General features: G+C 40.4%; 1 protein-coding gene across 1 annotated transcript; it reads right to left on the bottom strand.

Moving 5' to 3' along the window:
• Positions 1–317: 317 nt before the first annotated feature.
• KICS2 (KICSTOR subunit 2) lies at positions 318–26,647 on the bottom strand. Its single transcript, XM_057557666.1, has 3 exons — positions 26,366–26,647; positions 13,263–13,548; positions 318–1,557 (listed from the first exon to the last, which is right to left on the bottom strand). Exons 1-3 carry the CDS (start codon positions 26,598–26,600, stop codon positions 741–743), a joined length of 1,338 nt encoding a protein of 445 aa, XP_057413649.1. The 5' UTR covers positions 26,601–26,647; the 3' UTR covers positions 318–740.
• Between the last annotated feature and the right edge of the window lie 110 nt (positions 26,648–26,757).

Raw genomic sequence — 26,757 nt, 5'->3', positions numbered from 1 at the left:
TTTGTGCTTCCTTCCCCTCAGGTAGCCTCTCTGCCCCTGGGCCACTCCTGGGGGTGAGGGGGTTACCCCTTCCCAGTGTTTTTTATTCCTGTGGGGCTCACCCCAAAGTATTAAAAGTAGCTTTGTAATTCCAAAAAAAAAAAAAAAAAAAAAACACAAATGCTAGGCTACCACTCTGATTCACCTTCAATTTCACAAACTGATAGAAATTTCTCACCAAGACCCTAATTTTGGCATCAAAAATATTAATTTGTTGATCACAAACCTTAAAGTTTCACGTTAATTTGCTAATTTATGAGCTAGAAAACAGTCCTTGATTCTAAAAAAGCCATTTAATATCGTATCCCAATTATTCATCCAGAAAGAGGGGGAAAGGAGAGGGCGTTTGAAATTGTACTGGAACACAACGTTTAGAATAATATAAAACATCTGGAAAGAAAAATCAAAGGCCAATAAATATTAATCTACATGAAATACAGGAAAAAAGGAGAAAATGCCTAAAGTACCTTGCTGTACCACGGAGACCGGCAGCCATGATCACCTAGCTTACTCTTTGGCTATGTATTCAGCTGGCCTTAATTGCTTATAAAGGGTGCAACACAATTAGGGAGGATGTGTCTTTAATTTAGATCTGAAAGCAGCACAGGTGGATGGAAACTCTAATCACAGACCACTGTAGATCGTTAGAGCAATTAAGAACACAATTTCCAGTCTTGAAAACCTTTCACACAAATCACCTTCTAACCTTTGGATCCAGGTTTCAGACTTGCAAAAACCTTGGGGTTCTTAAGGGCAAGTGAGATCTCACTAAGGAAGGAAATAAAGTGGGAGTCTCTTTCAGATTTCTTTGACTCGAAAATGACAACAATGGTAAAGTGGGGTTCTGGGCGGGTAAGGAAGTAGGTGCTCTGAACTTTGTCATCATAGAAGTGGACCACTTTCTCCAAGCTGTTCAGGTCGGACGTGCGGTCTGTCATGATCATGATGACATTGGGCCAGTGCAGGACAGGCCTGTCGCTGGGCAGAGATACCACGGCTGGATACTGATCCACGCCCTTTGGGGCCTCTCTGTAGGAATGGGGGTGGTGGTAGCCATGACCCTGAAAGCTCTCGGAACCCTGGTTGTCAAAGATTAAGGACACGTTGGCAGCGTCGTATTTCCTGATGAAGCTGGAAATCTTTCCAAAGAGGTCTGGGTTGGCTTTTGCAGTCAGCGTTTTCATTTCTGAAGCAGTCGTTTGTCGGCTCAGTGCCTCGTGAAAGTAGAAGCTAAATTTGGCAAGAAGCATGTTTTTGAGTTTCAGCAGCCAAAGGAAAAGGTGTGGGGGCTGAATGGCCTTCTGGGACTGCCCTCCAAACAGATGTTTCTTGGTCTCCCGTTGCTTTTCAAAGATCTGGCCCCAAGTCTGCAGCTTGGTGTGAGCGCTGTGTAAGTTAACCAGAGACGGGAGGAACTTCCACTCGGAGACCTGAGCCTGGGCCTTCAGGAGATGACTCAGTACGTCGACCTCCAGCTGGAAACTGCTTTCCAGAGGACTGAGGATGGGGTGGTGAAATCTAAAGGGGGAAGGGGAATTAACAGAAATGAGTGGAAATGTGACCCCGCAGTGACACTTTCTATCCTCAAAAAAACACAAACAATGTGGTCAGACTAATACTATGTTTGGGGGCAGGGGAAGGAAAGATGGAAAGATTCCATGTTGATTTATTTAAAAGGTCATTCTGATATAATTTCGCCATCTCAGAATTATGTCAGCACCATAGTCTCCCGTGGAAATAGCCTGATGTTAAAAAAAACAAAAAATGAGAATAGCCACTACCTTCTGTTCAAATACAGAGAAACTGAATTAGCTATAAGTCTTTCTTGGGGTTTTTTGTTTTGTTTTGTTTGTTTGTTTTTGGCCGCGCCTCACGGCTTGTGGGATCTTAGTTCCCTGACCAGTGATCAAACCCGGGCCCACGGCAGTGAAAGCACTGAGTCTTAGCCACTGGACCACCAGCGAATTCCCACTATAAGTCTTTCTTAACTCATTTTATTTATTCTGGGAATTGTATGACAAAACAAGGCAATCTATTTTCAGGGTGTGGTCCTAAAGAGGCAAAGAAAAGGTCACTAAAACATCTCTTAAATGTGTACATAACACATATCAACTTATTTAATGTTCACAGTAACTCCAAAAGGTATTATGAAACCTATTTTGCAGATGAGAGTAGAGACTATAAACCAACTGAAACAGTATACAATCCATAAATGTTTATTAAAGGAATAGAGCTTCCCTGGTGGCACAGTAGTTAAGAATCCGCCTGCCAATGCAGGGGACACAGGTTCGAGCCCTGGTCCGGGAAGATCCCACATGCCACGGAGCAACTAAGCCCATGCACCACAACTACTGAGCCTGCGCTCTAGAGCCCAAGAGCCAGAACTACTGAGCCTGCGTGCCACAACTACTGAAGCCCACACGCTTAGAGCCCGTGCTCCACAACAAGAGAAGCCACCGCAATGAGAAGCCCACACACTGCAACGAAGAGTAGCCCCGGCTCGCCACAACTAAAGAAAGACCACGTGCAGCAACGAAACAGCCAAAAAATAAAATAAAGGACTAGAACAAATTTAAAAATTTAAATAAAATAAAATAAAAAATAAAAAAATAAAGGACTAGAACATTAAAAAAATAAAAAATAAAGGACTAGAACATTAAAAAATAAAAATAAAAATAAAAAATAAAAAAATAATAAAAATAAAATAAATAAATAAATAAAAAATAAAAAAATAAAGGACTAGAACATTCATCTGAAAGCCCTTACTCACTCCTAGCTCTCAAAATCATTTCATATTTAATCACAGTTAAAAATAAAATCGTGGCTAAATTTTAAAAATCTTATACTTCAACCACTTTCCATTTATCTCAGGATAAAATCTAAAATCCTTAGAAAGGCTTGCGAGGCCTTGAATAACCTGGTCCCTCCTCAGCTTGAGCCACATTCCCATTCTTCTCACTTTCTCCATACATTAAATAACTAGAAATGTGATGGTATCACAGAGAAGGTTAAGGTAATAGCACGATTTCATTTCTATTTGTTCTAGACAAAATGTTTTTTAAAAATTTTGACCATGATCTACAGTAAGAAATACACTTTATATTGTGATGAAGTGCATACACCAATAAATAAAAGGTTTTAAAATTTCACATTTACCCTTACTATGCACAATGTACTCTTGATATTTAATAATACATATATTTTAATTAGATTACTACTCACTAACTTAATTTTATGACTCATGGACTGCTACCTGCTGTTTGTAAAACATTTTCTACTTCACTTGTCTAGTAAATTGAGGGGGAAGGGGACAGGCTGTGGGAAGGTCCTCTCTCCCAGGCAGAGGGGATAAAGGGCATGTGCAAAGACCCTGAGGCCAGTGAGAGCCTGAGCCTTTTCCATCAACACTTCTTTCTGCTACTTCAGGTCTCCTCTTCAGAGTCACTTCCTTCAAAATGTCTTCTTTGTCCACCTCCAGACTAGGTCAGGCCCTCTAATTATATCCTCTAGTTTCTTAATACCTGTCTTCCCCTTTGTAGCTTAATTGTATAACTTATCAGACAAACTGGGACATAGGGTCACCCTTGTTTTGAGCTCCTTCTGAGGGGAAGTAAAAGCTACGTTCTTCCTTCGCTCCTTTATCTCTCAAACATGCAGCACGTAGTAGAAACTCGGTAAATGTGGTAACTGACTATGTTAAGATTTGAATCCTAGTTTCTGCCTCATTGAATCTGTTGTTTATGACCTAAATGAAGTTCTGTAACAATGAGATGGAATGGTTATCGCTTCTCAGCCTTTTGGCTAATATCAAGTGTGGCAAAGGACTGGATGAGGAGAGTCCTTTCTGTATGGACCACTTAGAGCTTTCTTCCTCATCTTTTTCTTCTGAGAAATGCCCAGGGAGTTTCAGTGTCTGCCTGGCCTGATGTACCTCCTTCTCAAGGAGCCTACATGAAGCCCTTACACTCTTCCTCAAGTTCCAAAGCATCTGCAGAGGTTTCAGGAATTATCTTAGCAAGTGACCCCATTTTAAAGGTGTGGGCAAGATCTAGCATTTCCCAAGCATATCGTATGCCCCAGGCACCATGGGAGATGATTTACAGGCCTGAGCCCATGTAATTTAATTGCTTCACTGTCAATGAGATAGAAGATTCTTACACATCTGTTTTGGCCCTGGTTGAAGAGGAAAATCCTGGTTATCAATTAAACAATTAGGAAAAAAAAATCATCACAAGTATATCTAGAGTTTTTAAAAATCTATTTAAACAAATGGGATTATGATTAAGAGAGCCCAAACTAGGTTGGATATTATATGATAGAAACTGATTATCATGTGATAAATAGGATGTAGTTATTCACATAAAAATAACACACTGTTCTTTTTCTATTACTGGTATTTTACAATCAACATCCTTCAAGATAGGGAAGCTAAAACATGGGTGGGAGGTGTAGTCTAAGAATACACTCAAAGAATCAGAAAGATAAACCAGATCTCAAATCCTCTAGCTCATGTAATCAATTAATTAACTAATTTGGACTCTTCAAACATTACATGCTTCGAAGTAAACGTTAAGAAAGCCTAACACGGGACTTCCCTGGTGGCACAGTGGTTGGGGGTCCTCCTGCCAATGCGGGGGACATGGGTTCAAGCTCTGGTCTGGGAGGATCCCACGTGCTGCGGAGCGGCTGAGCCCGTGCGCCACAGCTAACGAGCCTGCGCCCTGGAGCCCATGAGCCACAACTACTGAGGCCCGTGCGCCTGGAGCCCCTGCTCCGCGGTGGGGGGAGGCGCCGCAATGCGAGGCCCACGCACCGCAGCGAGGAGTGGCCCCCCGCTCGCCACAGCCGGAGAGGGCCCGCACAGTGGCAGGCACCCAGCACAGCCAAAAATAAATAAATAAATAAATTTGTAAAAAAAGAAAAAAAAAAAAGAAAGCCTAACACACACACACACACACACACACACACACACACACACATACACTATAGCATGTCTCAGAATCTTTGCATTCTGAGAAATGCTCCTACCACCTTAGCCTTTAGGCAACTTGACACTTAATGAGCCTTAAGTATCACGAGATTCTACAATCATGGATATCATGAAAATCTGCCAAGGAGCTATGACCACAGTAAGACTGTTAATAAGAGGAAAATGGTTTCATTCTACCACAAATAACAATACTCGAAGTGATTTTTCTGCTTCCAGCTGGAAATCATCATTTATTTTCAATGTTCTCCTTGAAAGAATATGAATTCTCTTCTCTGTACAAACCTTTAGAAAGAATTCTGCACAAGCTCTTCCGTATACATATACGGAAAAGTGTTTAAATGTTCAACATTTATTAGGATGAATGTGAATGCCGAAGCTACTTTTCATCCGTAAGAAGAGCTAAAAATTCACGCTAATGTTATTCTGCCAAGACTCTGAGATTAGCATTATGTTGTATCATTTTCCCATTCCCACTCTGTGCCTCGTACCTATTCACATCTCACACTGTAGTGGGGTCTGTTAAATTGTTGTAATCCAAAAACATACACCTCAGCTATGGCAGCAAGCTTGAAAGAGCCTGAATACAAAATAAATTGACAACTATTTGCAGAGAACATCTGCTCCAAAAAAAGCCAAAAAGAAAGACAGAAAAAGAGAGAGAGAGAGGAAGGGAGCTCCAGCACGCACTCCCTCCTTCACAAATCCCCAACAAGGAGTTCCTTCCAAAACAAGTATGCAGGTCCCATGCATGTGAGAAGTCAGAAGCCCAATTAAAAATAAAACTGTATAGGGAGGGTGGGAGGGAGGGAGATGCAAGAGGGAAGAGATATGGGAACATATGTATATGTATAACTGATTCACTTTGTTATAAAGCAGAAACTAACACACCACTGTAAAGCAATTATACTCCAATAAAGATGTTAAAAAAAAATTAAAAAAAATAAAACTGTAGTACAATGTGAATATATGAATGTCACACAACTGTACACTTAAGCAACAAAATGTTATGCAGCCATTAAAAAAACACAAAGTACTGATGCATGCTACAACATGGATGAACCTTGGAAACATTATGCTAAGTGAATCAGCCTGACACAAGAGGACTGATGTCACATGATTCCACTTGTATGAGAGACACCAAAGAGGCAAATTCACAGGGACAGAAATTAGAATAGAGGTCACCAGAGGCTGAGTAGAGGGGAGAATAGGACGTTATTGTTGAATGGGTACAGAGTTTCTGTTTGGATGATTAAAAAAAAATTCTGGAAATGGATGGTGGTGATGGTTGCACAACACTGTGAATGTACTTAATACCACTCAACTGCACACTTAAAATGGTTAAGGTGATAAATTTTATATTATGTATGTTTTATTACAACAAAACAATAAAATTTTAAAAAATCAAAAACAAACCCACAAAAACTGTACACTTAAAAATGGTTAAAAAAGTAAATTTTGTTATGTATATTTCACCACATTTAAAAAATCCATAATCTCATTTAAAACAATCACTTTACTAGTTTTTAGATATAATTACATTGAAGATATAAAGATGAATTAGCCAAAGGTTTGTCCTACAGGACCTCCCTGGTAGAAGGAGGTATTTATAATGGATATAAGCAGGAAGTAATACATCTCTCACGAGGGGTACAAATCAACTAACAGTTTAGAAAAAGGAGCAATTCCTTTTGGTTGAAAGCTTGTGCAGGCCATAGAGGAGACAGGATTTCAGTTGAGTCATAAAGCTTAAAGAACAGGTAGGATTTAGCCACGTGAAGATGAGAGCTTAAATTTCTGGCCCAATTCTTAACCACCCCTGATTCCACACCCTTTGCTGTGTGATTTTACGGCCTCTCCCACCAGAGGTAGACTGTACTTTCCCACCCCTGGGCCATGGATCGGGCTATGTGACTTGCTTTGGCCAAAGGGATGTTAACAGATCTGATGCAAGCAAAGGCTTAAAATGAGCTTGATTGGGCTTGTTCTTTGGCACTTGGGCGTCATCACTGGGTAGCTGCTTCCCCTCTAACCTTGGGCTCAGAACGAACACACGTGTAGCTGACCAAGCCCAAAACTCACAGCAATAAGCCAAGCCCAATGAGGCCAACGGTGTTCAGCAGAGCTACCCAGTTAAGCCCAGCCTACGTCAGACAACTCCCAATAGACCTGCAAGCCCGAAAGTGTGATCTGGGGGTAGTCTGTTACACAAAATAATTGTGGCAACAGCTAATTGACACATGATAGAACTTGATGAGGTTCAGAACACGCTACCCCAAACTATGGCATCTTGGTATACTGACTATTTTAAGCTGAATGAATTTGAGAAATGACATATGCAGGAAGGACTTTCTGACCCTCTCCTGAAGCAGATCATAAATCCCTCAGGTAAGAGGTTCCCTCCCTGTACCCTGAGGAAAGGAGCATCCTTATCTCCAAAGACATAAGGTCACAGAGAGAAATCTGAACTAACGGGCCTTGCTGTTTCCCCCAGTTTAGTACACTTAGCTCATACCCTTTTTCATCCTAGCACATTTTTCCACAACTCTCACTCTTCATCAAATCCAGCATAAAAACACAGGTTTAACAACTTCTTTGAGTCTTCATTTCCTTAGAAGGCTCCATGCCACATAAAACCTATATTAAAATACATTTGTATGCTTTTCTCTTGTTAATCTGTCTTTTGTTAAAGGGGCCCCAGCTGAGATACTTAGAAGAGTAAAGGAAAAAGATATTTTTTCCTCCCCTACAAATTGGAGGACATTCTAAACAAACTAAGTAACAGGAACCAAGGTAGGAAATGGCAAATACTTATGGGGAATACATTAGATTATGGGCTGTTTTTTTGGTTTCTGCTTAAAATCCTCAAAGTTTTCTCTTTGAAGCTGCTTCCTTTTTACTAGGAGTTTGAGTGCAATTTAAGGCATTTGATGGGCCTTAGATAATTTGAAAAGTTGGGCTGGGGCAAGATCACAGAAAGCCTTGAGTCTCCACTGTTAAGATCTAGGCGAGTCAAATACCTAGAGTAGAACGCGTCCTATAGAAATCGTACTATTGCTGGTTTTGCTTATGAAATTTTCAGTGGGCAACAGTTAACCTTGTTGAACTACACACATGCAACTAACTGTTTCATTAACAGTCTTATCATCATGAATCTTTTTTTTGAAGGCAAAAGGGCATAAAGACTAAATAAATCACTGTTCTGCCCTTGGTGAGAATTCTGTCATTTGAAGCATTCAGATAAAAAAAAATGTGCTTCCTAAAATGCAAACAGAAATTTATGTAACTCAGTTTTTAAAAAAAGCTCTGTAAATCCTAGCTATAAAATTATCATTAAAAAATAAAAATCATTTAATAGAATATTATTGCTATACCAGATGGATTTTTAAAAGCTGTCTAGAATGAATAATTGCTGACTTCTTTAAAAAAAATTATTTCTTAAAAATCATGTTGTAAAACTAGTAGTTTCCAGTGGGGAGAGGGAAGGGGGAGGGGCAATATAGGGGGAGAGGATTAAGAGGTACAAACTATTATACTTAAAATAAGCTACAAGGATATATGGGACTTCCCTGGTGGTCCAGTGGTTAAGACTCTGTGCTTCTACTGCAGGGGGCGCGGGTTTGATCCCTGGTCAGGGAACTAGGATCCTGCATGCTGCGCGGTGTGGCCAAAAAAAAAAAAGGGATATATGATACAACACAGGGAATACAGCCAATATTTCATAATAACTATAAATGGAGTATAACATTTAAAAATTGTGAATCACTATACAGTACACCTGAAACTTATAATACTGTGTATCAACTATACTTCAATTAAAAGTTCTTGATTTAGGAGAGCATATATTAAATTGCATTTATAATCTATCTTCCAGTTTTGTTTTGACCATGAAATAGATTAGCCAGAATTTTCTTTTATGTCCACTGTACAAAACAGGTAAATAAATTCAAAACAAATTCTACTGAATCAAAAAATGTTCCATTGATACTTCCTTGGAAATAAAAACCCAAGTTCTACTTCTCCTCAAAAGTATTCAAGGAATAGTAGACACCCTGACCCTGCATGAGTTAATCCATGTTTTTATTTCTAAAGGGCACACAATGAAAACTCAAATGATTAATGTTAATTATTCAATTTGAAATGCAGCATCACAAATGACTGTGATTCTTAAACAAGAATTTACATTTGCTTAATAATGTAATAAGTTTGCCAAAAGAGGAAACCTTTAACACCATCCTACTCTGAGCACACCTGGCTTCCAGAGAGAAAAACAAAACATGACTCCCCTTCATCTCTGAAAGCAAAGGGCAAATCATGTTAATTTATATCTAAAATAATTTCACTTCCCAAAGAAAATGAATATAGTATACAGAATTTCAACTTTTCAGAAATTCTAAACTAAAGAATTTATGCTGTTCAAATTAACCCAAAGCCTCTACTGTAGATGATTTTTAGGCTAGGATGTGTCTGTGATCATTAATTCCCTATTAAGTAGACAAAGGTAGCATTGGTGGAGGATGGAGACAATAGCTGAAAACACCTATTGACCATATGTGATTTACAGCCAGCTCCATCAGTATCCACTCAGCAGGATAAGGGGTACTGCCAAGTACTGCCCTAAGATCTTCAAGAATGAAACCTGGGCTTTTGCTACTGCAATGGAAGAAATTCCCAGGCCTCTGAGAAGTGGGATGTTTCAAAGAAGGTTCAAAGATGATAGGTCACAAATCTAATAAAATAAAAATAAAAACAATTATATAGTAATAACCATTCATTACTATGACACAACATACACACAGGCACTTGCACACACATTGGTAAGGTTCAATAACCAGTATATACTAATGTTGGCATCTTTTCCTTATTTATCCAATTTTTCTTGCAGACTTATGTATCAGTATCACAGGGAACTTTTAAAACAGACAGGTTTCTAGGCATCCAACCCAAAATCACTGAATCTTACTCTCTTGGGAAAGAAGAAGGGCTCAGGTAAGGGTATTTTTCTTAAGCTCCCAAAATGGTTCAGCAAAACACTTTCACATTAGCATTTAGGAATCACCACATAAGATCTCTTCCTCTTGAGAATCACATCTCCAATTGTACTGTAGTTTTTGGTTTAAAAAAAATTATTTTATTAAAAGAAAACATATACTAATCAGATTTGACGGAGACTTAAAAGAATATTTCCAAAGATAAAAAAAATTTGTAAACATGTAAAATTTGTTTAAAAAAAGGAAATGTGTTTATTTATATGCATAGACTATCTCTTGAGAATGACAGAACTTGTTAATATTCATTGACTCTTAGGAAAGAAATTAAGTAGCTGAGGAACAGGGGCAGAAGGAGACTTTTCACTACTGCATTTTTTTGTACTTCATAAATTTTGAGCTATGTTAATATATTACCTACTAAAAATAAATAAAAATTTAGAATACAGCTGACCCTTGAATGACAAACATGGGTTTGTACTGCACAGGTCCACTTATATACACATGTAAAATATATTACAAACCCATGTATGTAATATATTTCAGGAGGTAACATATTTTAGTAGGTAATATATTCAATACTTTGAATCTCTGGATGTGGAGTCACAGATATGGAGGAACCTTTGCTTTCTACCTGCCTTTTCTTTCAAAATCCTACCTGCCCTTAAAAGTCTTCTCAGATTCTACCTCCTCTGTGAAGTCTCTTTTAATCTCTCCACTTAGCCTACTTCCCCCAGTCCATTAATCAGATGAGTATTAGGCTTAATTTCGGAATATAAATGAATATATCTGCCTTTCTTTTTTAAGCAAACATATCTGAACTCATATATCCAAAGGAGTGGTATCCTTCAAAGTCATCACTTTCCATTTATTTATTTATTTTAATTTCTTTAAACATCTTTATTGGAGTATAATTGCTTTACAATGTTGTGTTAGTTTCTGCTGTATAACAAAGTGAATCAGCTATACATATACATATGTCCCCATATCTCCTCCCTCTTGCGTCTCCCTCCCACCCTCCCTATCCCACCCCTCTAGGTGGTCACAAAGCACCAAGCTGATCTCCTTGTGCTATACGGCTGCTTCCCACTAGCTATCTGTTTTACATTTGGTAGTGTATACATGTCAATGTTACTCTCTCACTTCGTCCCAGCTTACCCTTCCCCCTCCCCATGTCCTCAAGTCCATTCTCTACATCTGTGTCATTATTCCTGTCCTGCCCCTAGGTCCATCAGAACCATTTTATTTTTACATTCCATATATATGTATTAGCATACGGTATTTGTTTTTCTCTTTCTGACTTACTTCACTCTGTACGACAGACTCTAGGTCCATCCACCTCACTACAAATAACTCAATTTCGTTTCGTTTTATGGCTGAGTAATATTCCATTGTATATATGTGCCACATCTTCTTTATCCATTCATCTGTCGATGGACACCTAGGTGGCTTCCATGTCCTGGCGATTGTAAATAGTGCTACAATGAACATTGTGGTGCATGACTCTTTTTGTTTTTTCTTTGTTTTTAACATCTTTATTGGAGTATAATTGCTTTACAATGGTGTGTTAGTTTCTGCTTTATAACGAAGTGAATCAGCTATACATATACATACATCCCCATATCTCCTCCCTCTTGCGTCTCCCTCCCACCCTCCCTATCCCACCCCTCTAGGTGGTCACAAAGCACTGAGCTGATCTCCCTGTGCTATGTGGCTGCTTCCCACTAGCTATCAGTTTTACATTTGGTAGTGTATATATGTCCATCCCACTCTCTCACCTCGTCCCAGCTTTCCCTTCACCCTCCCCGTGTCCTCAAGTCCATCCTCTAGTAGGTCTGCATCTTTATTCCCGTCCTACCCCTAGGTTCTTCATGACCTTTTTTTTTTCCTTTTTTTTTAGATTCCATATACATGTGTTAGCATACGGTATTTGTTTTTCTCTTTCTGACTCACTTCAGTCTGTATGACAGACTCTAGGTCCATCCACCTCACTACAAATAACTCAATTTCATTTCTTCTTATGGCTGAGTAATATTCCATTGTATATATGTGCCACATCTTCTTTATCCATTCATCTGTCGATGGATACTTAGGTTGCTTCCATGTCCTGACTATTGTAAATAGAGCAATGAACATTGTAGTACATGACTCTTTTTGACTTATGGTTTTCTTAGGGTATATGCCCAGTAGTGGGATTGTTGGGTCGTATGGTAGTTCTATTTTTAGTTTTTTAAGGAACCTCCACACTGTTCTCCATAGTGGCTGTATCAATTTACATTCCCACCAACAGTGCAAGAGGGCTCCCTTTTCTCCACACCCTCTCCAGCATTTATTGTTGGTAGATTTTTTGATGATGGCCATTCTGACTGGTGTGAGGTGATACCTCATTGTAGTTCTGATTTGCATTTCTCTAATGATTAGCATCACTTTCCATTTAATTCATCATAAAATTACTGAGCACCTACTATGTGCAAGGCTCTAGGCCAGGCTCCAAGGACCCAAAAATAAAACTGAGTCATTCACAGTCAATGATGTTCACAACACTACTCAAATTCTTTTGAAACTGCTTTTTGGGCCAGGCAGTGAGCAATACTTTATAACCAGTCTCACTTTATAAGCAGCAATTTCCTTCAAAAAAATTTTTCCAGTTGATCAACATCTTTTTTAAAAAAATTAAACTGGCTACAAATATCTTTTTGACTATCAAAAAAACATGCCCTCCTCTAAAGCACAGATGCCTGCCTCCACCAAGGAAGTTTAAGACAAAATCAAAACTATGCGACAGGTGCTGAAAGCAATTATAAAGGAGTTCCCTACACATGTTAAGTAATGGCTCCATCAGAGGAATCAAGTGGATAACTCATTAAGGTGATGACTTTGAAAGGGACATTTATTTGAATAGTGGTTTGTTAAAAAGTCACACTATTTGATATACAATTCTCTTGTTGTGTGAATTCTTTCATAAGCAGAAAAACCAGTTACAATACAACTTTTAAGGATTACTTCATTCTCGACCTTTTGCTACTGCTCAGAGAAGCATCTATCCAGTATGGTGTTAACTAAGCCCAAAGAAGATGCCTAATGTATACCTGTTGATTAATTAATGTGTATAAAATGTAATACAGCTATTTCTCCTTCACAGTTATTCCATCACAGATTTCTGCAGGGGTGTGGGGAAACCTGAGACTCTGTGTGGGATTGTGAGGCTGCCACATTCTGTCCCTCCCTCCCTCCTCCCCTACACTGACCTGGAGCTGTATTTCTTGAGGATGGTGTCTAAAAGGCCAACGAGCTCTTCGGCATTGATGAACTTCTGTGTGCTGAGGGTGTACATCTTCTCATAGAAGTCTGCGATCTCCATCCGAGCCTGAACAAAGAAGCAGAGCTGCTCTGACAGGTGGGAAAGGAGCTCTTCCACGTGAGGTGCGGTCCCCCCAAGGGCACCACGGCCAGTCACCACCTTCTTCAGCTCATTATGCAGGGAAGTATAGATGGTGCGGATGGAGTCCTTCCTGCTGAAGAAAGACTGGCCCCCTGGTAGACAAATGATATAAGCACATGATAGGTAAGGTAGAGAAACTGGAAGTACAAAACACCTCTCAGCATCCAAAAGGAAAGAATCTAAACTGCTGAGCTCAATGAGTTTTCACCTACCATGTTCTCTGACTTCTATGATTTGGATTTAAATATTTTGTGATTCATAATTTCACTGTAGAGTAAGTTAACGCCTGGTACAACTCAGTGTAGCGGTGGACCTGTGTATAATTTCCTTACCCAGGAGATTGGTTCAAGATGGCGGACTAGAAGGATATGCTCTCACTCCCTCTGCGAGAACACCGGAATCACAATTAACTGCTGAACAGTCATCGACAGGAAGACACTGGAACTCACCAAAAAAGATACCCCACATCCAAAGACAAAGGAGAAGCCACAGTGAGATGGTAGGAGGGGCACAATCAAAATAAAATCAAACCCCATAACTGCTGGGTGGGTGACTCACAAACAACAACACTTATACCACAGAAGTCCACCCACTGGAGTGAAGGTTCTGAGCCCTAAGTCAGGCTTCCCAACCTGGGGGTCTGGCAACGGGAGGAGGAATTCCTAGAGAATCAGATTTTGAAAGCTGGCGGGATTTGATTGCAGGACTTCGACAGGACTGGGGGAAACAGAGACTCCACTCTTGGAGGGCACACACAAAGTAGTGTGTGCATAGGGACCCAGGGGAAGGAGCAGTGACCCCACAGGAGACTGAACCAGACCTACCTGCTAGTGTTGGAGGGTCTCCTGCAGAGACAGGGGGTGGCTGTGGCTCACCGTGAGGACAAGGACACTGGCAGCAGAAGTTCTGGGAAGTCCTCCTTGGCGTGAGCCCTCCCAGAGTCCGCCATTAGCCCCACCAAAGAGCCCAGGTAGGCTCCAGTGTTGGGTCGCCTCAGACCAAACAACCAACAGGGAGGGAACCCAGCCCCACCCATCAGCAGACAAGTGGAATAAAGTTTTACTGAGTTCTGCTCACCAGAGCAACAGCCAGCTCTGCCCACCACCAGTCCCTCCCATCAGGAAACTTGCACAAGCCTCTCAGATAGCCTCATCCACCAGAGGGCAGACAGCAGAAGCAAGAAGAACTACAATCCTGCAGCCTGTGGAACAAAAACCACATTCACAGAAAGATAGACAAGAGGAAAAGGCAGAGTGCTATGTACCAGATGAAGGAACAAGATAAAACCCCAGAAAAATGAGAATGGAATGTGCAGAGATTAACCAAGATGGCGGAGTAGAAGGACGTGCTCTCACTCCCTCTTGCGAGAGCACCAGAATCACAACTGGCTGCTGGACAATCATCGACAGGAAGACACTGGACTTCACCACGGAGGATACCCCACGTCCAAGGACAGAGGAGAAGCCACAGTGAGACGGTAGGAGGGGCGCAATCAGAGTAAAATCAAATCCCATAACTGCTGGGTGGGTGACTCACAAACTGGAGAATACTTATACCACAGAAGTCCACCCACTGGAGTGAAGGTTCTGAGCCCCACGTCAGGCTTCCTAACCTGCGGGTCTGGCAATGGGAGGAGGAATTCCTAGAGAATCAGACTTTGAAGCCGAGTGGGAATTGATTGCAGGACATCGACAGGACTGGGGGAAACAGAGACCCCACTCTTGGAGGGCGCACACGGAATAGTGTGCGCATCAGGACCCGGGGGAAGGAGCAGTGACCCTGGGGGAGACTGAACCAGACCTACCTGCTAGTGTTGGAGGGTCTCCTGCAGAGGCGGGGGCTGGCTCTGTTCCGCCGTGGGGACAAGGACACTGGCAGCGGAGGTTCTGGGAAGTACTCCTTGGCGTGAGCCCTCCCAGAGTCTGCCATTAGCCCCACCAAAGAGCCCAGGTAGGCTCCAGTGCTGGGTTGCCTCAGGCAAAACAACCAACAGGGAGGGAACCCAGCCCCACTCATCAACATTCAGGTGGATTAAAGTTTTACGGAGCTCTGACCACCACAGCAACAGTCAACTCTACCCACCACCAGAGCCTCCCATCAAGCCTCTTAGATACCCTCAACCAACAGAGGGCAGACAGCAGAAGCAAGAAGAACTACAATCCTGCAGCCTGTGGAACAAAAACCACATTCACAGAAAGATAGACAAGATGAAAAGGCAAAGGGCTATATACCAGATGAAGGAACAAGATAAAACCCCAGAAAAACAACTAAATGAAGTGGAGATAGGCAACCTTCCAGAAAAAGAATTCAGAATAATGATAGTGAAGATGATCCAGGACCTCGGAATAAGAATGGAGGCAAAGATTGAGAAGATGCAAGAAATGATTAACAAAGACCTAGAAAAATTAAAGAACAAACAAACAGAGATGACCAATACAATAACTGAAATGAAAACTACACTAGAAAGAATCAACAGCAGAATAACTGAGGCAGAAGAACGGATAAGTGACCTGGAAGACAGAATGGTGGAATTCACTGCTGCAGAACAGACTAAAGAAAAAAGAATGAAAAGAAATGAAGACAGCCTAAGAGACCGCTGGGACAACATTAAACACAAGAACATTCGCATTATAGGGGTCCCAGAGGAGAAGAGAGAGAGAAAGGACCAGAGAAAATATTTGAAGAGATTATAGTCAAAAACTTCCCTAACATGGGAAAGGAAATAGCCACCCAAGTCCAGGAAGTGCAGAGAGTCCTATACAGGATAAACCCAAGGAGAAACACGCCGAGACACATAGTAATCAAAGTGGCAAAAATTAAAGACAAAGAAAAATTATGGACAGCAGCAAGGGAAAAACGACAAATAACATACAAGGGAACTCCCATGAGGTTAACAGCTGATTTCTCAGCAGAAACTCTACAAGCCAGAAGAGACTGACATGATATACTTAAAGTGATGAAAGGGAAGAACCTACAACCAAGACTACTCTACCGGCAAGGATCTCATTTAGATTTGATGGAGAAATCAAAAGCTTTACAGGGGGCTTCCCTGGTGGCACAGTGGTTGAGAATCTGCCTGCCAATGCAGCGGACACAGGTTCAAGCCCTGGTCTGGGAAGATCCCACATGCCGCGGAGCAACTAGGCCCATGAGCCACAATTACTGAGCCTGCGCGTTTGGAGCCTGTGCTCCACAACAAGAGAGGCCACGATAATGAGAGGCCCGTGCACTGTGATGAAGAGTGGTCCCCACTTGACACAACTAGAGAAAGCCCTCGCACAGAAACGAAGACCCAACACAGTCATAAATAAAATAAATAAATATTAAAAAAAAAAAAAAAAGCTTTACAGACAATCAAAAGCTAAGAGAATTCAGCACCACCAAACCAGCTCTACAACAAATGCTAAAGGAACTTCTCTAAGTGGGAAACACAAGAGAAGAAAAGGACCTGCAAAAACAAACCCAAAACAACTAAGAAAACGGTCATAGGAACATACATATTGATAATTACCTTAAACGTGAATGGATTAAATGCTCCAACCAAAAGACACAGGCTTGCTGACTGGATACAAAAACAAGACCCATATATATGCTGTCTACAAGAGACCCACTTCATACCTAGGGACACATACAGACTGAAAGTGAGGGGATGGAAAAAAATATTCCATGCAAATGGAAGTCAAAAGAAAGCTGGAGTAGCAATACTCATATCAGATAAAATAGACTTTAAAATAAAGAATGTTACAAGAGACGAGGAAGGACACTACATAATGATCAAGGGATCAATCCAAGAAGAAGATATAAAAATTATAAATATATATGCACCCAACATAGGAGCACCTCAATACATAAGGCAACTGCTAACAGCTATAAAAGAGGAAATGGGCAGTAACACAATAATAGTGGGGGACTTTAACACCTCACTTACATCAATGGACAGATCATACAAACAGAAAATTAATAAGGAAACACAAGCTTTAAATGACACAATAGACCAGATAGATTTAATTGATATTTATAGGACATTCCATCCAAAAATAGCAGATTAAACATTCTTCTCAAGTGCGCACATAACATTCTCCAGGATAGATCACATCTTGGGTCACAAATCAAGCCTCAGTAAATTTAAGAAAAATGAAATCATATCAAGCATCTTTTCTGCCCACAATGCTATGAGATCAGAAATCAATTACAGGGAAAAAAACGTAAAAAATGCAAACACATGGAAGCTAAACAATATGTTACTAAATAACCAAGAGATCACTGAAGAAATCAAAGACGAAATCAAAAATACCTAGAGACAAATGACAATGAAAACATGACGATCCAAAATCTATGGGATGCAGCAAAAGCAGTTCTAAGAGGGAAGTTTATAGCAATACAATCCTACCTCAAGAAACAACAAACATCTCAAATAAACAATCAAACCTTACACCGAAAGGAACTAGAGAAAGAAGAACAAACAAAACACGAAGTTAGTAGAAGGAAGGAAATCATAAAGATCAGAGCAGAAATAAATGAAATAGAAACAAAGAAAACAATAGCAAAGATCAATAAAACTAAAAGCTGGTTCTTTGAGAAGATAAACAAAATTGATAAACCATTAGCCAGACTCATGAAGAAAAAGAGGGAGAGAACTCAGTAAAATTAGAAATGAAAATGGAGAAGTTACAACAGACACTGCAGAAATACAAAGCATCCAAAGAGACTACAACAAGCAACTCTATGCCAATAAAATGGACAACCTGGAAGAAATGGACAAATTCTTAGAATGGTATAACCTTCCAAGACTGAACCAGGAAGAAACAGAAAATATGAACAGACCAATCACAAGTAATGAATTTGAAACTGTGATTAAAAATCTTCCAACAAACAAAAGTCCAGGACCAGATGGCTTCACAGGTGAATTCTATCAAACATTTAGAGAAGAGCTAACACCCATCCTTCTCAAACTCTTCCAAAAAATTGCAGAGGAAGGAACACTCCCAAACTCATTCTATGAGGCCACCATCACCCTGATACCAAAACCAGACAAAGATACTACAAAAAAATTAAATTACAGACCAATATTTCTGATGAATATAGATGCAAAAATCCTCAACAAAATACTAGAAAACAGAATCCAACAACACATTAAAAGGATCGTACACCATGATCAAGTGGGATTTATCCCAGGGATGCAAGGATTCTTCAATATATGCAAATCAATCAATGTGATACACCATATTAACAAAGTGAAGAATAAAAACCATATGATCATCTCAATAGATGCAGAAAAAGCTTCTGACAAAATTCAACACCCATTTATGATAAAAACTCTCCAGAAAGTGGGCATAGAGGGAACCTACCTCAACATTATAAAGGCCATATATGACAAACCCACAGCAAACATCATTCTCAATGGTGAAAAACTGAAAGCATTTCCTCTAAGATCAGGAAGAAAACAAGGATGTCCACTCTTACCACTATTATTCAACACAGTTTTTAAAGTCCTAGCCATGGCAATCAGAAAAGAAAAAGAAATAAAAGGAATACAAATTGGAAAAGAAGAAGTAAAACTGTCACTGTTTGCAGATGACATGATACTATATAGAGAGAATTCTAAAGATGCCACCAGAAAACTACTAGAGCTAATCAATGAATTTGGTAAAGTTGCAGGATACAAAATTAATGCACAGAAATCTCTTGCATTCCTATACACTAAGGATGAAAAATCTGAAAGAGAAATTAAGGAAACACTCCCATTTACCACTGCAACAAAAAGAATAAAATACCTAGGAATAAACCTACCTAGGGAGACAAAAGACCTGTATGCAGAAAACTATAAGACACTGATGAAAGAAATTAAAGATGATACAAACAGATGGAGAGATATACCATGTTCTTGGATTGGAAGAACCAGCATTGTGAAAATGTCTATATTACCCAAAGCAATCTATACAGATCAATGCAATCCCTATCAAATTACCAATGGCATTCTATACAGAACTACAACAAAAATTCCTAAAATTTGTATGGAGACACAAAAGACCCTGAATAGCCAAAGCAGTCTTGAAGGAAAAAAACGGAGCTGGAGGAATCAGACTCCCTGACTTCAGACTATACTACAAAGCTACAGTAATCAAGCCAATATGGTACTGGCACAAAAACAGAAATACAGATCAATGGGACAGGACAGAAAGCCCAGAGATAAACCCACGCACCTATGGTCAACTAATCTATGACAAAGGAGGCAAGGATATACAATGGAGAAATGACAGTCTCTTCAATAAGTGGTGCTGGGAAAACTGGACAGCAAATGTAAAAGAATGAAATTAGAACACTCCTTAACACCATACACAAAAATAAACTCAAAATGGATTAGAGACCTAAATGTAAAACCAGACACTATAAAACTCTTAGAGGAAAACATAGGAAGAACACTCTCTGACATAAATCACAGCAAGATCTTTTTTAATCCACCTCCTAGAGTAATGGAAATAAAAACAAAAATAAGAAATGGGACCTAATGAAACTTAAAAGCTTTTGCAAAGCAAAGGAAACTACAAACAAGACGAACAGACAACCCTCAGAATGGGAGAAAATATTTGCAAATGTATCAATGGACAAAGCACTAATCTCCAAAATATATAAACAGCTCATGCAGCTCAATATTAAAAAAACAAACAACCCAATCCAAAAATGGGCAGAAGACCTAAATAGACATTTCTCCAAAGAAGACATACAGATGGCCAAGAAGCACATGAAAAGCTGCTCAATATCACTAATTATTAGAGAAATGCAAATCAAAACTACAATGAGGGGCTTCCCTGGTGACGCAGTAGTTGAGAATCTGCCTGCCAATGCAGGGGACATGGGTTCAAGCCCTGATCTGGGAATATGCCACATGCCACGGAGCAACTAGGCCCATGAGCCACAATTACTGAGCCTGTGCATCCGGAGCCTGTGCTCCGCAACAAGAGAGGCCGCGATAGTGAGAGGCCCATGCACCACGATGAACAGTGGCCCCCACTTGCCGCAACTAGAGAAAGCCCTCACACAGAAACGAAGACTCAACACAGTCATAAATAAATAAATAAATAAATAAATAAATAAATAAATAATTAAAAAAAAAACTACAATGAGGTATCACCTCACACCAGTTAGAATGGGCATCATCAGAAAATCTACAAACAACAAATGCTGGAGAGGGTGTGGAGAAAAGGGAACCTTCTTGCACTGTTCATGGGAATGTAAACTGATACAGCCACTATGGAGAACAGTGTGGAGGTTCCTTAAAAAATAAAAAATAGAACTACCATATAACCTAGTAATCCCACTACTGGGCATATACCCAGAGAACACCATAATTCAAAAAGATACATGCACTCCAATGTTCATTGCAGCACTATTTACAATAGCCAGGACATGGAAGCAACCTAAATGCCCTTCGACAGACGAATGGATAAAGAAGATGTGATATATATATACGATGGAATATTACTCAGCCGTGAAAAGGAACAAAATTGGGTCATTTGTAGAGACGTGGATGGATCTAGAGACTGTCATACAGACTGAAGTAAGTCAGAAAGAGAAAAACAAATATCGTATATTAATGCATATATGTGGAACCTAGAAAAATGGTACAGATGAACCGGTTTGCAGGGCAGAAATTGAGTCACAGATGTAGAGAACAAACGTATGGACACCAAGGGGGGAAAGTGGCAGGGGTGGTGTGATGAATTGGGAGATTGGGATTGACATATATACACTAACATGTATAAAATGAATAACTAATAAGAACCTGCTGTATAAAAAAACAAATAAAATAAAATTCAAAAAAAAATTTCCTCACCCATGCGCCAATATTTCCCCAGCCCACTTCAATGAGGATTCAGATCTAATTCAGAGGATGATTAACCTAGCAAGTGACATCAACCTGGATCTAAAAAGCCCTCCTTCCACATAAACATATTTAAAAGAAAAGAGAACACCCAATTATGAAACACTGTTGTTATTCCTGGTAAATCAGAAAATTTTATTTCTGCTTTGGAGTTGCATTTTTCCTTTCAAGCTATGAGAAAATGGAAAACACAGACTACTGGGATCCTAGGGGAACAAAGTGACTGTTAGTGCTCTTAACAAGGTTGACACTATAGGTTATATCATAATAAGCACTATATTGTGAATTATTAAGAGTAGGAAGTGGGACTTCTCTGGTGGTGCAGTGGTTAAGAATCCACCTGCTAACGCAGGGGACATGGGTTTGATCCCTGGTCCGGGAAGATCCCACATGCCGTGGACCAACTAAGCCCATGTGCCACAGCTACTGAGCCTGCGCTGTAGAGCCTGCGGGCCACAACTACTGAGCCCACGTGCCACAACTACTGAAGCCCACGCGCCTAGAGCCCATGCTCTGCAACAAGAGAAGCCACTGCAATGAGAAGCCCGCACACCGCATCGAAGAATAGCCCCCGCTCGCCGCAACTAGAGAAAGCCCACGCGCAGCAACGAAGACCCAAAGCAGCCAAAAATAAAGAAAGAAAGAAAAGAAAATAGAAAAAAAAAAAACAGTAGGAAGCAATTATAAATAACTACTGCTGTAACTCATGTTGTAACTCAGGAGTTCCAAAGGAAATCAGCAAAAAGGCCACATACATTCTTTTCAACAACCAAAAAGGTTCAAATGGCATAGACATTATTTCTTTACTTCTGTATTAATACATGATCAACTATGTTTCTAATAATTATGGGGCCAGTTTCATAGATGTTTTCTTAAGCAATTCTGTACCCCACCAAAGGTCAGAGGTAAGACATTAGGAGAACAAAAAGAAACAGGGCAGGTTTAAAACAGTAATTCTTAGGAATATATAAAAATCTCAGAAATGAATGACATTTTAAATTTTCTGTTGGTATTCACAGAATGCTTTAATGAATGAGTTACTATTCTAAACATACCAATTAGGAGTATAAATTACTTATCAAGGCATTTGTAAAATGTCCTCTTAATGAATGAAACATTTCACAATTCATTGCCCAGTTTGTATTTCAAGAAATGAATCTTATATCCCTTACCACTATGGCAGCCACCTTGTCCCAGTTTACCCATGACTTTCCAGGTTTTAGTACTGAAAGGCTAGCTTCTCAGGAAACCCTTAGTCCCATGTCCTGAAAACCCCCTCAACTCCGGGCAAACCTATAGGGTTGGTCACCCTACTACTACTGATTTCACAGGCAAACTGCTGATACTGAAAAAGTGTTTTCTCCAATATACTGCCCAGACTGACTAGCATTCACATCATTTCTCCTACTAATAGCAGGAAAAACCATATGGTACAGGTGGATTGACCCTGACACCAACATCCCATACAGGACTGTATCCTGGAAGGTCTGCCTTTCCTCTCCACCCATATTAAGTCTAGCTTTGCAGATTTTGTAAGTGATGGTATGAAATAAATGGACCTCTGTGCCCAGATCTAAGACAAAGTCTCTTAGGTTACGAAGGTAGCAAGAGTACTAAGTAAAATTTCAAAGCTCTGGAAGTCTGAAAGACTTGGTTCCAAATCCCAGCTTCCAAATTTACAAGCTGTGTGATGTGCACAGGACTTAACCTTAGCCACTTTGAGCCTTAGTTGTTGTTTTAACATGAAACTAAAAAGACACAATGAAATAACATTTGGTATGTAACACGCCTGGAGCAAAGCACACAATCAATACTGCTAATCCCTTCCCCTTCCATTTATAACTGATATAAGAATCTCTCAATACTACAGAGTTGGGCTTCGGCAACTCTGTGGTAAATTGGGAGCTTCAAGTACTGTAAAAAGAATAGCTACCTATTTGATAGATAGCTAGGTGACCTTAATTGTGTACTCACTTCCACTGTTAAACAAGGTGAACTTGGTGAAAATTTTAACTCTGGGTGAAAAAGGGATACCTTCCTTCATTAGATTACCCTTACCTGGGGGCATGGAAACACCATATAAAGAATACCTTTTAAAGCTTATCAATAAACATCCATTACTACTATGTGAAACCAAGTTACCTGACACTTTAAGGAAAGGAGAGACCACCAACGCATTTGTTTTAAACATGTCTCTCTTCTCAAAGCTCTCAGGAGCACAAGCCTACTTGGTGACTACCCTGGTTACGAATATCCAATGGGGAGTGGCCTTCCTTCATGCTGGGAAATAAGGAATCAGAGACACCAGACTTCTTGTCTCAGTTTTTTGAATTTACAAAATATGATTATTTTGAATTGTTTCCATGGGAGTCTCGTTTTATGAATGCTCATTATTTTTCAAGATTTCAACAGTCTATCTCACATCATGAAATTTCAAGGAATGAGTATATTAAAGTTTTGCACTTCTAATTGAATATTTTATTCCACAACTTCTTGCTAATGATAATCTTAAAACATCAGTTCTCAAGTTAAGTCATTTTCTACCATGGTATCTTCCAGCCACCAGATGTTGAGGAAACTCTCCAGCAATGAAACAAAGGGGAGAAAAGTATGACCTGCTAAAGTCCTCTGCAGGTATTGAGTCAGCATATTTTAATCACTGATCTTTCCCCAAATAGATATATTCTCCCCTCAAAGTAAAGAGAGGGCTCCAAGATAAGGGTTCGCCCCAAAGTTTTTCAGCTGAGCCAAGACAGGAACAGAAGCCTCCCTGTCAGGTCTGTTCTTTGTCTGAAGTCCCACGCTTGCATCTATAACCAGGATTCACTGCCAAGGTCTCCAATAAACACCAGTCACAAAAGTGAGGTCAAAAAGACTCACTTTTTAAAACCGTGCTTTCTACATGTTTAAAAAATACACATAAACTTTTTGTTTTGCTTTTTAAAGAAAACCATATAAATGTTCTAAATAGCAAAGTAGTTGAAGAACATGGGACTGTTTTAAGTGGCAACATAAAAATTTTCCCAAGTTTTTAAGAAAATGGAGAGTCAACTCAATAATCATGAAGTCATATTGTAAGCACGTTGATATCACAAACATTCCAGTATCAAAAAACTGTAAGGTAATTGCAAAGCTAAAAATTTACATCTGGAACCTACATTTACTGTACATGCGAGTTAAGTTATGTGGCATTAAACATGCCATTTTCAGAACATTCACACCGAAGTGACAGATCAGCTGGGAGCCTGAACAGAGCCTGAGCATGTTTCACAGTGTAAATTGCTCCGTGGATCAATTTCAAAGCACAGCCCTCAGGCTCACCCATGCAAGCTGGGGTCTGTGCAGAACTAATCACTTTACATAATAAGAGCCACTTCAGAGAACCCAAGTCAGAGACAGTGATGGCCTTGTGCATGTTCTTAGGCACAGCCAGGCACCTAAAACCAGGCACATACAACTTAAACTAGAGGAGATTTCTTAACTGAGGTCTATACATAGGCTTTAGGAAATCCAACTGAACCCTTTCAGATTACATGCAAAATTGTATTACATATATATTTTTCTTGGGAGTGAGGGCACAGGTTATCAAATCCTCATAGGTGAGCTAAAAGAAAAAAACCTAAGAAACATGGCACTGGGATCAATCACCATTCTTCATGAGGCGGGGGAATCTAAAAACAGTAAAACTACAAGAAAATTACCCACCTTCAATTTTACAGCCAGAATCCTCCCCATTTTCATATATACATAATAATATGTAAATTATTTAATATATAACTAAACTATATTACATCTACAATTTTTATAAATCATTTGGATACAAACACAATCTGACAGTTCAAAGGTAGGTATTCTGGTATAGGCTCTGTCACCTACCCGCACAACTGCATGCACACAATTTGCCAATCTGTAGGAAGGGGAATTATAACACTGCAAGAGCAATTGTAAATTTCTGAGAAGTGCCACTGTAAGAAAGGGAGGAAAAAATACACAAGGTGAAACTATCTGACTAGTTGTTGCCAATAAGTCAACACACTAAATAACAAGTTATTGTTTGAAAAGCTGAAGCACAGTCAAGATCTCAGAAAGCCCTGCCCCTTGAGTGTTTACTGAAAGCAAGATGTACATGGTCACCTTCAGGCTATATAAGGAAACTGGGGGGAGAAACTCAAACTGGAATCTGCTCTCAATTGTACACTTCTATTTTATACTGTTATGTGTCCTTCATTCATACCAGACCCTGTGCCTCTGATATTAAAGGGTCTAAAATACGCCAAAGTACTAAAACAACTCTAAAAGCTCTGGGATTCATAATATTGGTAATTATAAGTAGTAATACTTCGTATGTATAGCCCTTGGCTTTCACATATATTATTTCCTTCTGATTTACTCATACTAATTGTTTCTACTCGTGAAAATCAGCTTAATCAGCTCCTGCATCTTATTTTCAGGGGCAAGATTTATCATGGGATGATAAGAGTGTTTACCATTTTCCCTGTAAGGCCCCTCTTGTTAGTGTTAGTCATATTTCTTGCCTTTCCTGTCCAGCATTCATTTTTCTGTTCATTCATTAGATATTTATTGTGGCTACGAAGAGGGAGTAGGACTCCATCTGTAACTCTCTAGGGCCTTAAGAAGCCAGACAATAGTGTTCATGAATTCTAACTAGGTTGTATTGCCAAGTTTTGCTCCTCTCGCCGCAGTGTCACTGGTTAGAGAGCGAGGACATCAGAGTTTAACTTCTCATTTACGGCACCAATCCATGCATGAGCAAAATGGATACAGCCATCGGTTTGAAGCACAGCCCTGCAAACAACATCCACCCCGGCGGCCAATCTATCTGCTGCGGAGGCCGGTGGGCGGGGTTTATGGAAGCCGAGGGAAGGACGGGATCGGTGGGAGGAGACCTGGGAGTGCGGAGTTGAGCCTGCGGCTAAGTGACAGAGACAGGAAACCCAAGCCACTGCCGATGGGGGAATATACTCCCTTTCCTTCCTGAAGGGGCACGGGGGTCGGGGCGGAGGTACCTAGTTTCTGCCCCAGGTAGGTGAGGCTGTGATAGACCTTCTCTGCCGCGGCCAGGTGGGCCAAGGCCGCCAGCAGCGACAGCCAGCTGCCCCCCGCGCTCTTGTTGGCCTCTCGTTCCTTCTCCACATTGTCCTTGGCCTTGTCGTAAGAGAAGATACCCAGGTGAGAGAAGAACGTCTCCAGCACCGCCTGTTCCACCGGGACCGGGGCTGCCAGCGGGATAGACTCCCCCATGCGAGCTGCGCTCCAGCTCCACACACGTGGCTCGCCTCTCCCTCGCACTTCCGGGTTCTCAGGGAACGGGCGCACGAGCGTGCGTGCGCGTGACCGCCGCAAGCGGCGGGCTCGTGAGCGCGCGGCCGCCTGAACCGCGCCTGGGCGTTAGAGAGGA

The sequence above is a fragment of the Balaenoptera acutorostrata genome, chromosome 11, assembly GCF_949987535.1.
Source record: "Balaenoptera acutorostrata chromosome 11, mBalAcu1.1, whole genome shotgun sequence".
Taxonomy (NCBI): domain Eukaryota; kingdom Metazoa; phylum Chordata; class Mammalia; order Artiodactyla; family Balaenopteridae; genus Balaenoptera; species Balaenoptera acutorostrata.
The sequence above is the reverse complement of the archived record's forward strand: the minus strand, read 5'-3'. Positions and strand labels throughout refer to the sequence as shown.

What these genes read in the sequence shown, in the direction of transcription:
- KICS2 (XM_057557666.1), bottom strand. Translation starts at nt 26,600, where the DNA reads ATGGGGGAGTCTATCCCGCTGGCAGCCCCGGTCCCGGTGGAACAGGCG. An exon ending in CTACCTGGGGCAGAAACTAG is followed by an intron (nt 13,549 to 26,365) that starts GTACCTCCGCCC and finishes TTTGTCTACCAG; the next exon opens with GGGGCCAGTCTTTCTTCAGC. An exon ending in CTCAAGAAATACAGCTCCAG is followed by an intron (nt 1,558 to 13,262) that starts GTCAGTGTAGGG and finishes TTCCCCCTTTAG; the next exon opens with ATTTCACCACCCCATCCTCA.